This window comes from Pleurotus ostreatus, assembly GCF_014466165.1.
Source record: "Pleurotus ostreatus strain PC9 chromosome Unknown scaffold_3, whole genome shotgun sequence".
In the NCBI taxonomy this organism is placed as follows: Eukaryota; Fungi; Basidiomycota; class Agaricomycetes; order Agaricales; family Pleurotaceae; genus Pleurotus; species Pleurotus ostreatus.
Genome location: NW_023503158.1, coordinates 1,555,725 through 1,567,038, shown reverse-complemented (window position 1 = coordinate 1,567,038; position 11,314 = coordinate 1,555,725). Strand labels below are relative to the sequence as shown.

The 11,314-nt window shown below is 49.9% G+C and overlaps 4 protein-coding genes across 4 annotated transcripts; 2 read left to right on the top strand and 2 right to left on the bottom strand.

The window, feature by feature from the left end:
* Positions 1–606: 606 nt before the first annotated feature.
* On the top strand, positions 607–1,289 carry PC9H_005025 (uncharacterized protein; the record flags this gene model as incomplete). The annotated part of the gene is made up of 3 exons (XM_036774604.1): positions 607–793; positions 848–906; positions 960–1,289. 3 exons carry the CDS (start codon positions 607–609, stop codon positions 1,287–1,289), a joined length of 576 nt encoding a protein of 191 aa, XP_036633106.1.
* A 525-nt stretch (positions 1,290–1,814) lies between these two features.
* On the bottom strand, positions 1,815–3,032 carry RPN11 (multicatalytic endopeptidase; the record flags this gene model as incomplete). Its single annotated transcript, XM_036774603.1, has 6 exons — positions 1,815–2,003; positions 2,061–2,405; positions 2,462–2,543; positions 2,610–2,800; positions 2,853–2,892; positions 2,950–3,032. 6 exons carry the CDS (start codon positions 3,030–3,032, stop codon positions 1,815–1,817), a joined length of 930 nt encoding a protein of 309 aa, XP_036633105.1.
* Positions 3,033–3,206: 174 nt separating this feature from the next.
* Positions 3,207–7,659, top strand: PC9H_005023 (uncharacterized protein; the record flags this gene model as incomplete). The annotated part of the gene is made up of 16 exons (XM_036774602.1): positions 3,207–3,409; positions 3,459–4,089; positions 4,146–4,523; positions 4,584–5,126; positions 5,202–5,298; positions 5,408–5,459; positions 5,507–5,549; positions 5,601–5,735; positions 5,788–5,991; positions 6,047–6,286; positions 6,334–6,474; positions 6,521–6,856; positions 6,915–7,172; positions 7,234–7,313; positions 7,367–7,490; positions 7,543–7,659. The coding sequence occupies 16 exons, from the start codon at positions 3,207–3,209 to the stop codon at positions 7,657–7,659; spliced, it is 3,582 nt and encodes a 1,193-aa protein (XP_036633104.1).
* A 143-nt stretch (positions 7,660–7,802) lies between these two features.
* EFR3 (plasma membrane localization protein) lies at positions 7,803–11,101 on the bottom strand (the record flags this gene model as incomplete). Its single annotated transcript, XM_036774601.1, has 9 exons — positions 7,803–8,507; positions 8,561–8,773; positions 8,999–9,505; positions 9,562–10,150; positions 10,206–10,358; positions 10,409–10,545; positions 10,599–10,752; positions 10,803–10,904; positions 10,959–11,101. The coding sequence occupies 9 exons, from the start codon at positions 11,099–11,101 to the stop codon at positions 7,803–7,805; spliced, it is 2,703 nt and encodes a 900-aa protein (XP_036633103.1).
* Between the last annotated feature and the right edge of the window lie 213 nt (positions 11,102–11,314).

Here is an 11,314-nt window from a genome sequence, read left to right as displayed (position 1 = left end):
GCACCTGATGTTGCCGCAAAGGCAGGGGAAGCGTCGTGGAGGAAAATATGATGAACGTAAGGTAGATGAGGGGAGGCTAAGGGATCATGGAGGAAGGAAGAATAGAGGTCAGGGTATTAGTTTTGGTGGTAACACGAGCGGTGATCAAGTACACCGTAATGGAATAATTATTTTCCGAATTATTATTTCTCAAACATTGTGACTTGTCCATTCGCTAAGTCACAACCACCGCTGTATTCGGAATTGCAGCCGAGATACTGATATTCCTCCGTGTTCCACTACTGAGTTTCTGTAACTGTAATTGGAGTATGTAGCCCCGGTTTCCTGCAAATTCAAGTTCCAATAAAATACTGCTACCGTGACTGAATCTGGTTCCAGATCAGTATCGGATATCTCCGCTGGAGGTTTGTGGGAGAAACGCGTAGCAGACAGTGAGACGATCCTGCTTGCGCCCAGTCACCATCAATCTCTTTCCTTCTCTACGTTCACGTGAACCACCGTGTGTGTTTCTACCCGATATTCAAGCACATCTATCACTAATACGGCCTCGCAGCTTTTTCCATTCACTTCAGCCATCAGCCTGACTGGCAGCACGCTCGACGCGACATGTTTGCTGCTCTTCTCCGCCGGGTAGCCAGGCAGCCAACATTGACCGTCCCCTCGCAGGTGGCACGACTCTCGACGTCCCAGCCGCTTCGCAAAGTGTCTGTGAGCCAAGTGCTTCTCGAAGAGGCAGATAAGAAAGAAAAAAAGGCCTCGACCAGCAAACCAAACTACTCCACCGCCGGGGACTGTTCGTCTTCATCTTAGCATCCATACTCCACAAATATGCTCACAGTTCCCTCAGTCACAGGACAACCTGTCAACCAATCCACCTCAGCATGGAAGCCGTTCGAAGCTGGGAGAGTGCGTGGTCCCACACCATTTATTCTATCACAACATTTGACCCTTTGCTCCAGTTCATCCGACCCCATCAATTGACTTACAAGTACCGCTTGCAACCTACTAGACGGCTCATAAGGCCCCCCACTGTTGGTCCTGGTTCTGCCGAGTCCCGCTATGGCGACGTATTCCACCAACTTGGCATTGATCCACTGGACCAGTGCATGAACCCGCAACTACTCTCTCATTTCGTCTCCGACATGGGAAAAATCTACGGTCGGCATATCACGAAGCTTACCACTCGAAGTCAAAGGAGATTAGGGAAGGCCATCCGCAGGGCGAAGATGATGGGCGTTATTCCGATCCTCAGCAAAGCCAAGAAGTCATCGTGGATATACCGCAGATAGGCTCATCTTGGAGACCTGAGGCGAGACTAAATTTGCGTCATGGTTGCGTTTCAGCCCTTGGTTCTCAATTTCACCATCCTCGAGGCGCTCCTTATCGTACTTTCGATATATTCACAATCCAGATTGTTGCCTCTCTTGGTTGTATCCAGCAAGTTATTGGACCACGCCTAGGGCATCCCCTGTTGTAAGAATGGATGTGCCATCCGCCCAAGTGCGTAGATCTCCCAGGTGTCCACACCCAGGCCGCCGCCGCGGATGACTCTATCCAGTGGTCTAACGTATCTAGGAAAATGATCTTGAATTCTGAAACCCTAACGCGGATATTTCTGCTTTGCCCTAGGGGAACGTACGAACAGAGTTCAAGATGATGCACGTTACCTCGTCGTATGACCTCGTATGACCTAGGATGGCCTGATGACATCTCACCGGGATTTGGTTTTCACAGGGGACACCGGCTTCGACCGTCCAGAGGGGGAAGGAAGGGATTAGGCATCATGTTACAAGTAAAGAACACAAGCCGCTCTCCTACAGCTCGGCTAGAAGCATTGTACCAAGATTCTGGACAACCTGGTCCCCCATTGCCTTCTCTACCTGTTCTTCTAGATGGCGTTTGGGATCTTGCTTGCCCACATGTCGTGTCTTTAATTGGTCCACTGTGAGAGTCGATTCCTCCAAAACAGACTTGTTATATGCCTCGGATAATGAAAGCATTGACTAGAGAAGGGCATATCAGAATCAGTTCACATGGTCATTTGGTCTGTGTTTGCTTACCTTTATGGCCTTTTCGTTCGTCTCCCTATGAACACAGAAATCACGCAGCTTGAGACCTTCTGTCCAGTTCCGCTTGTGTAGATTCATTAACATCGATTGCTCGAGTTCGGTTTTCCGATAGTTCACCGCGATCGAGTAGTAGTGTCGGTTCAACCCGTGGATGAGAGCCTGTATCGAAGGTTTGTTGATATGTCCGATATTTGAGGTCGTCTGCCTGGGTTCACGACCAGAGATAACGGCATGTGGGTTGATAAGGCGGAAGGCATCAATTACGACTTTTCCTTTGACGGACTGGATAGGGTCAATCACGACGGCGACTGAGCGGGGGTGTAGTTGCTCAAATGACTATTCGATTCGAAAACGTGAGCGAGGCACAATTACGAAGGGACTTGGCCACTCACTTGCTGTGTGTTGATATCGACACTTGATAGCCAGCAGCCAAAACCGGGGTGAGAATGATACCAGCCTACTACCATTTCTGGTCTACACAGGATGTGCCTTCGATTGAGCGACACAGATCAAGGGTGGGTTTGAGGCTGAGGTACGCACCTCCCCGTTTGTTTCAACATTTCCAGCATCTTTGTTTGGAAGACATGGTCCACCGATTCGACTGTCACGGTCGTACCAGATTGGGGCATGGCGAAGACATCTACGACTTGGACGGTGTACTCATCCACGAATTCGCCGAGCATAAGTCCCATAACCTCCATGGGCACACCAGCGCGACCGTGCTTCAACATCTAGTGATAACTTGAGCTATTTGACGTAATTCAAGAAGTCCTTTCTGCCAACCTTCAGCAGAGCAAGTGACGAGATGTGGATGACTTCGCCGCTGCAGATTGAACGCTTTCAGCACTAAAACAGCAAATGATATTTGCAGGACACTCACTTATCTGGGGTAGTGCCATCGCCTCTGCCCATACCACCCCCTTGTCCAGCCATCGCCATCATGTTTTGGTAGTCGCCGTCCATTATGTGGGTGAAAGTCGAAGTAAATGTCCTGCGTGACGCGTCGCGTTCCCCTGAAGAATGTGAGAAACCTACATGGGCGGAGTGTGGGAATTGCACAGAGCTCTACTGCCGCCGAAGGTCACGACCGTGTTGCCGCAATGAAGTACTGACAGCGACCACATACTTTCAGACTCTATGCCCAGCAGCACCCTTTCCGATGCACTGAATGAATTTGCGGCTCATGGTAGATCACGCCAGAATGAATCGCATATCGGTGCATTTCCGCAAGGCCAGATCTTCTCTCCCCAAGCCCAGGAGTACCCCCGACCGGTACACACTGAGGGCGAGTTAGTTCTGTCGGAACCTTCGCCCCCACCGGCGCAACCTCTAGCGCCACGGTGCGTTCTCTCCCCGTAGAAGCCTAGCGATGGCTGAGATTGTTACCAGAAAGGCATCGACTCCTGGCGTTCATGCCGTTCAGGAATTACTTCGGATAGTAGCCGCGACGAAGGAGGCGCAAGAAATCGAACGACGGCGCAGGCTCGCCTGGGAGCAGGAACAAGAGTCCAAGTTCATTCAAAGACAAGCCGAGATGGAAAGGCAGATGTTTGAAATGCGTCAACAAATCGCCTCTCTTCAAGCCATGGTGCACCCGAGTCCTTCTCCAAACGTCGTTCATCAAACACCTGTCGATACCCCTCGCCCAACGCTGCTCCTCGAAACTCCCGTTCACCATTCAGTATTATCAACGGCGCATTACCAGCCGAGTTCCATGACTTCGCAGGAATCACTCGTACCAAATCAAATGGAATCTCACGGAAACGGTTCTATCACTCCGCCCGAAGATGTGCGCTATTCCACAACCCCATCTACTTCCCCGCAGCTTCGTGCGGCTATAAATACAGCTAGTCCCCGGGCCAAGTCTGTAGACAGACGCAAGCGGCATACCCCACGACACGCTCCAGCTTATGCTGAGGACGACAGCGCTGAAAGTAGTGGGTCCGACAGCTCGTCCTCGAGTATGGATCGGCCCGCAAAGCGGGCTAACCATCACGACACGAGGTGTCTGACTATCCACGTAGGTGCACGATTGAAACGCCACACATTTATTATTAAAACTCACCCATGCATCAGCACGCCATGAGGTTGCACCTCGTTCGCACCATGGGCTTAGACAGCGACAAGCACCTTCCGGATAGCCATATTGAAGGCACCGCTCTGGAGTCAACTGACCCGGTACGTTTCGTTTGGGCGAAAACGACAAAGCAGTCGGCCCACAATTACCGGATGAAAGAGAGGGTCATCAACGACCTGAAGGACAACCGCAAATACTACAAACACGTACCAGACAAGGACTTCAGCAAAAAGGTCCTTGATTCCGTGTTCGATCAGTGCTTCACCACGTTTCGGCAAAAATACAAGACACAGAACGACGAATCGGCGGCTCTGGCAGCGAGAAAACGGGATGACATGAAAGCTCTCAAGGTTCGACGACTTGCGAGGCGTAAAGCGGTAAGGACGCTTCTGAGGCATGTCCGTGAACCCTTTGTCCTTAATTACTAGGCGGTTTAGAAACTCAGCGCCCGCGCGGAGGCACGCATGAGGCACGCAGACTTGGAGCACATTACTTTTGACGGGGCATTCCAGCTGGAATGCATGTCTTCCGAGGAATCCGAATTCGAGGATGGTCAACCACAGCCAACGCGATTTCGAACACGTGGATTCGCATGGCGGAGCACACGGCTGCAACGACTATACGAGATCCTGGACGAAGAGGACAGGGAGACATCTGCTACAAAGCCAAAGAGGGGGCTCGGTAGGAAAGACCGCATTGTTGGCCCGGTGAAGAGTGAATTGATTCTACCTCCTGCTGGTTCTTCGAGCTGGATGATCAGCAAGCATTGGATCAGCGTCACGCTTCAAAAACATCGAGATTTATTGGATGTTATAAAGAAACTTGTTGTGGACCCACCGGGCTTCGATTGGGATCGTTTCCATGAGCTTGGAGAGGATAGTGACGCGGAGTATCAAGCTTCACCTCAGAACATGGATAATCCGGTTGCACACACTTCCAACCAGTACTATACGGGTAGTAGCTCTTTACAGTATGCTTTGGTTTAATTTTACCGTCGATCTTGTATTATATTCTATATTCTATATCATCCTCATTCCTGTACTTACAATGTGAAGACCAACTCACTGAGGGGTTGTATTACTATTAGGGATATACCAGGGGCCACACGTCACGTTCACAGCGCGCGCCTGGAGACTCGGAATCGGCGTAGTTGTCTTCCACCCACCCTTCCCGCTCACTCTCTTAGATTCAACCCGAAGCGCATTGAAGTACGCTATATAACTCGATCTATACCAAATAATCCTTTCTAACGCTTGCACAGTGGCAGCAGACCCGACAAGTGAGGGAGAAGGCATGGCTGGCGCGTCCTACATGTGAGGTTTCGTGCATTACACAAACCACACAGCTTACCCCCGAATAGCGGGCGGACTAGCGACTTCATAGATCTCCACGACCAAGTTCAGGTGTGTACCCCATCTGTGGCCGTGCGTCCATGTCGTTGACACCGACCGTAGACGAGTGTGCAGCTCCTCGACTCCCTTGAGTCCTTTCTATCTACATTTCAGAAAGACCTATCAGTTGTAGCAGGCCAGATATCAGAACTTCAGGATCGAAGTAAAGATATTGGGAACAGGTTGAAGAGTAGAAAGGTACGTCCGTATTTCAAGTAGTACTGTGACGAGCCTGACGGTCCCCTCTTAGAGAATTGAGAAACCTCTGTCACACCTGATCTCTGATATAGTCGTTCCACCTCCTTTGGCTACGCTCATACTTGACACCGATGTTGGCGAGCCGTGGATCCCAGCAATTCAAGACTTCGAGAAGAAGTTGGAGACAATCAAGGCGCGTTCGCGGGTGAAAGCTGCCAGAGACCTCATGGAGGTCGTTGAGGGGCTTAGGATAGTGGTACGACATCACTGCTGCCTATTTATCAGGGCCTTGTCTTCATCTTGTTGTATAGGCAGCCACCAAATTGCGGGCATTCTTCCTGGCGCTGTTCCAGCCAATTCGGAGCAGTGTGACTACGAACATGCAGGTTATGCAGACGTCAGTTCTATTGAAGTATAGGCCACTGCTTCCCTTCCTCCAGCGACAAGCACCCAATGTATTCCAGGAAGTCCAGAGATCATATATTGGCGCGGCTCGAACATATTACGAAACCGGATTTCGTCGGTATATACGCTCGTTAACCTCCATTAATGTATGTCAGCAGTTAAACGACTTGATTATTATACTCATCTCATCTAGACACGCGTTATTGAGAAGCCTGAATTAATAACGGTTAGTGAGAAGGAAACCATCACAGATGTAGACATGGCGCGCTTGGAGTACGCAAAAGTAGACGGTCCAAATATTACGCTCGCATATATGGCAGACGACAAGAATCATGTAGGTCCATGTATATCTCATCAAATGCCATATTAACACCGTCTAGAAAGAACCCGCCGAGGCCATGTTTCGGTCCCTGATGTTGGTTCTCATGGATAACGCAACTGCCGAATACACCTTCATAACTAGTTTCTTTGCCAACGAACCCCTACCAACGCCTGCAGATTCGGAAACACCGCTGTTGTCTCCCACCGCGCTATTATCCCCAGACGGCTCTATTTCCTTCGATAATCGGTCAATTGCCGCCTCAGAACACGAACTTCGGAGGAGTAGTTCTACCTCCCAGGGTATAACAGCAGCACTAGCAAACAGCAAAGCCGAACAAGCGGGATTCGATGCACTATGGAAGCAAGTCTTTGACCCTGTCTCGGAGTACACTCAGGTATGCTCATATATACCTTTTACAAAGTTCGCTCCCTTATATTTGTGCTACTTAATAGGCCTTCGTCCGTTCAATCATTGAACCTCCGCCTCCCGTGGTCCCCCTACTGGTCATGATCAGGTTGACCGAAGCCGTCCTCAACGAAATACAGAACCGATCATGCCCGCCGTTGGAATCCTTTGTCTTTGCCATTCGCCTACAAATGTGGCCGGTTTTCCAGAAATTGATGACCGAGAATATTGATTCTCTGAAGAAATATGCTGAAGGCACCAGTCTCAGTTACTTCGCTAGGGCTGCGTCAACAACGGATGCTTCAGTAATTTCGGTAGGGTCTATTCGTTTGTTGCCGCGGCCCCTCTTCCTGATAATCCTGCTAGATATGCAAACGCTATATCGTAATTTTTAACCTCTTCGTGGCGCTGACCGAGCAACCCGACGAGACAATGATATTCTCAAAGTAAGTTAACCAGGTGATAGGTTCTTAGATTCACTATGACAATCCATATACAGTCTTCTACGTCTAAGACAGGAAGTTGCAAAGCTGATTCTGCGGCATGCCCAACAAATCAAAGACCCCGCAGGCAGCGCCAAAATGCGGTCCAGATTGTATGACGGCTTATTACAAGGCTTTACGGTACGTGACCCTATTCTGCTAGCTAACAGTAGCCTCATCGTGCTTGTTTCAGGGTGCTCATTTCATTGCTCACCCCAAAGCCCAGCAAGAGACTGCCTACTGGGCTAATCTCGGGGAAGAGTCGAAGAGGAAGATAGTTTCTGTCTCACAGGCTAGATCGCGGCAGTGACCATGATAGATTTTCCCAGTATGATAGTAATGATAATCCGTGCTGAAAGCGATAAAGGGTGCTACATCATCACGGCAAATACACAATCCATTGTCCATGATTACCCGAGTGTAAAGTCTTTGATGGTATAAAAAGGCATAACCTTACTGTCGCAATGGGGGATGGTTAGGGAAGGAAGCTTTGAGAAGACTGCCGTTTTGCTTTCCAATCCCCAAGCGATTTAAGACGTCCCGTACGTCCCCTGAACCAGAAGGGATGCCGCGCTTTTTTGTCCTTGATCTCGACCGTGCTTGTGGTGCGAGAATTAGTGACGTATGGTCAAGCGTTGAAATGGATGCGGGCCTTGCTAGTGCCGGGTTCGACATACTGCGACCTTCTAACGCTTCTCGAAGGTCCGCAACACCCACGCCGCGTGTCGACCGAGCTAAACTGTGCAGAGAAACGTTCTCAATATTCATCAGAGCAGGTGATATCCTGATCAACGGAGAAACGACATCTCCTCGCACGGACTCAAATCCAGAAGATTGATCGATAGCTGTGAAAACAGGTTTATTATAGACAATCTGGAAACACGAGTGAAGAAACTCACAGCTCTTAATGGCGGATTCCGCTGTCCATCTAGCGGTGAGCACACGGACCATCGATTGTTCGTCCAACCCAGTGGATTCTTGGGCCTTCTCGTTGGAAGCAATCGCGAGCAGTGCGGCCTGAAGGTTAACACCAGGGAAGACTGTGTCGGATTTATCAAGCGAAGGGAAAGGCATGGGAACGAGAGGAGGATGATACTCAGGCGAGTCTGACGAAGGAATGATGGGGAGCTCAAGGGCTGAAGGTAAAGAAGAAAGAGCCTGTTATCAGAATTAATCAGCTTCCTCAACTTATCTCAATTCAAATGGATCACCTGCTGTGCAATGTCTACTAGTTCTGAACACGACCACACGGTCCCTATTGTGACTAGCACCCTCGCGATCAGACCCCTGACGATCTGAACCCTCATGCGTACATCGTCGTTGCTTAAGTCGTGGACTCGGGTTGCTTCGTCCAGGGCAAGAAGCATGGGCACACCAATCAACAGACCTCGCGCCGGATGTTGTTGGTGTACGATAGTTAGTATCTTGAGCGCGTACGCATAATCAGACATCGATGCTCCGCTGGACAGGGATATTCTCGAAGGAACGTTATTCAAGAAGCGTTGCATGATAGAGTATTTCCTCGCGCGAGGAGCTTGAGCAGAAGAAGTAGAGCGACGACCCGAGGACGGGTTGGAACCGTTTTCGCCTGTACGAGGTGTCGAGTATCCATTTGTGGGCGTGGATCCGTTGGTGGCAAGCATGTATACGAATGCATGAGCAGCATGTAGAAACTTCGTGCTGATGTCAGATGAAGAGAATAAAGCTTGCATGTTGAGTGCCTGTTTCAAAGGCCCCGTTTCAAGGCGGCGTGGTCGCAAGACTCCGTCGCGGCCGGTGGTTTCCCCAAGTTTGGGCATCTCCTGCGAAAGGTAGAAGGCAAGGGCTTCTGCATAGTCGGCACGGACCGCAAAGTCCTGGTCGCAGAGAAGGCTCAGCGTATCTTGCCACATGTCACAAGGTACCCGCGTTCGCCTAAGAGAGCGTTCGTTCGAATATGGCTCCTGTGAATGACCATCGGATATAATAGACCCATGTGTCTTGCGTTTCTCGCTGTCCTGTGAAGCCTCGTGTTCGGTGGCGGAATGTATGATCCCCAGAAGAGCCGCGAGCAAGCAGCGTATTGATTGTGATCGACTTGAATCCACGGCAGATTGCCCCGGAACCACATTTGGCGCGCGGGATTCGACCAAAGCAATACGATTGATAATTTCACCCTGCGCAATAGTTGAGAACTGACATTAAAAGGAAGCTTATGCGAATTAATCCTCACCGCAAGATCATGGACTTGGTCTGTGTAGTAGATATGACTACCTAACGAAGCTATACACCGCACGAGGTCAGGTAATAGTGGGTCATTGGGAGTTACGTTGATTCGGCGGAGTAGAAGAGTGACGAGGTTCGAATTGATATCGGAAGTGGAAAGATTGATGAGGGGAAATGGTGAGTTGAACACGGTGGTGAGCATGGTTGCGAGTGTGCTATACGACGACACAACGACTCCGTCTTGCATTTCTATCAACCGTTCCACGATGCAGGAGGCAACAGCATAGCGATATTGATACTGTGCCCACTCCACGGCCTTGGTTACAAACCAGCGGCAGTGGGTTACCTCATCCCAAGCTTTGAGACCATCGAGGCTATCTAGAGAGGACCGCATGATGTAGGCCATTTGCAAGCCGTTGGCATGAGACAACAACGAAAAGACAGCGTGGAGGGATGCTATCGACACGTCGGAATCGGAAGGGCCTTTTTCACCGTCGACGTGAACATGTATCGAAGCAGCACGCCGTTCGATCGCCGGTCGCCTACGAAACTCAGCCAAGTAAGGTGACATAGGAAGTTCCTTGACGCTCATAGCACTATGGTAGCAGTCACCGTCAAGGATGCTCACGGAACAATATACATAAAGCTTACTGATGATCGAGTGACTGCAAAGGTGTTCCAAAGATTGCATATAGTATTGGCCGCATGATAACCGCGACTTGTTCGCGAAATTGGAGCATGTCATTGTAGAGAGCTTCAGAGCTCAGGGCACCAGTTAACGCAGCTAGCCCTATGAGCTTTTGCCTGTAATCGTTAAATTCGTACATAATATGGGATGAACGCGAACTAAGCACCTGTTACGATTCTCATGATCTTTGGAAGTGGAACTACTTAGGTCGGCAAACCTCTGGAGCGTGGAGACATAGTCTCGGGTGAGTTGGCTGTCAGCGCCTATTTGTTGGCCATCAGTGTATGTTGTCCAGGCCGTAAACTATGACCTGGACATTAAAACATCTCGATGCAAGTAAAGCTCACATAGCTTACCACACTAGCGGCTCTAGCGGTCACTTCCAAGTCATTAGGCAACGCGCCCAACGTCGTGTTAATGGACGAAATGAGTGACGGGGAGATTAAGTGAATGTCTCGGCGGCATTCAATCGCCAGCGAACGAAATATCGACAACGATATTAATAGTGATCTACGTTCGCAGTGAGCAACGCATATACAGCATCCTTGTCTGACACGTACACCCTGGTTCTCGTATTCCCTTGCTGAGCTTTTCGGCATTCTCCTTTCAAGCGCTTTTCGAGCTCACTCCCTAACTTGTTTAGTTTGCTCGGATGATTCGACCTTCAGACCAGCTAGTTCAGTTATATTTCCGGCATTTGACTTATGACAGCATACGCGTAGTATGTGAGTCGGCTCAGTTCCTGGCCTTTGGGCGTGAAATCTGGGCCCGAGCTGAGGAGCATCGAGGAAGGCGGGTAACAGGCATTGAGTAGCTGCACGTGGTTGGGAGTGAAGAGGAGGTTCATCATCCAGGGCATTCGCAGAGAGGTAGGTTATAAGCAGCGGCCAGATTATAGGATTCTAATGCGACATGAAGGAAGGGGAGGCTTGTGTCTTGGATGTTTGAGGTGGTGAGCGCGCTCCGCAGGACAGACATGCTTGCCGAATAATATCGCCACGTGGAAAATGGCATCACATGGGATTTTGACCGTGTAAATAACATACTGACCGTGAGAATGCTAAAGTTGAAG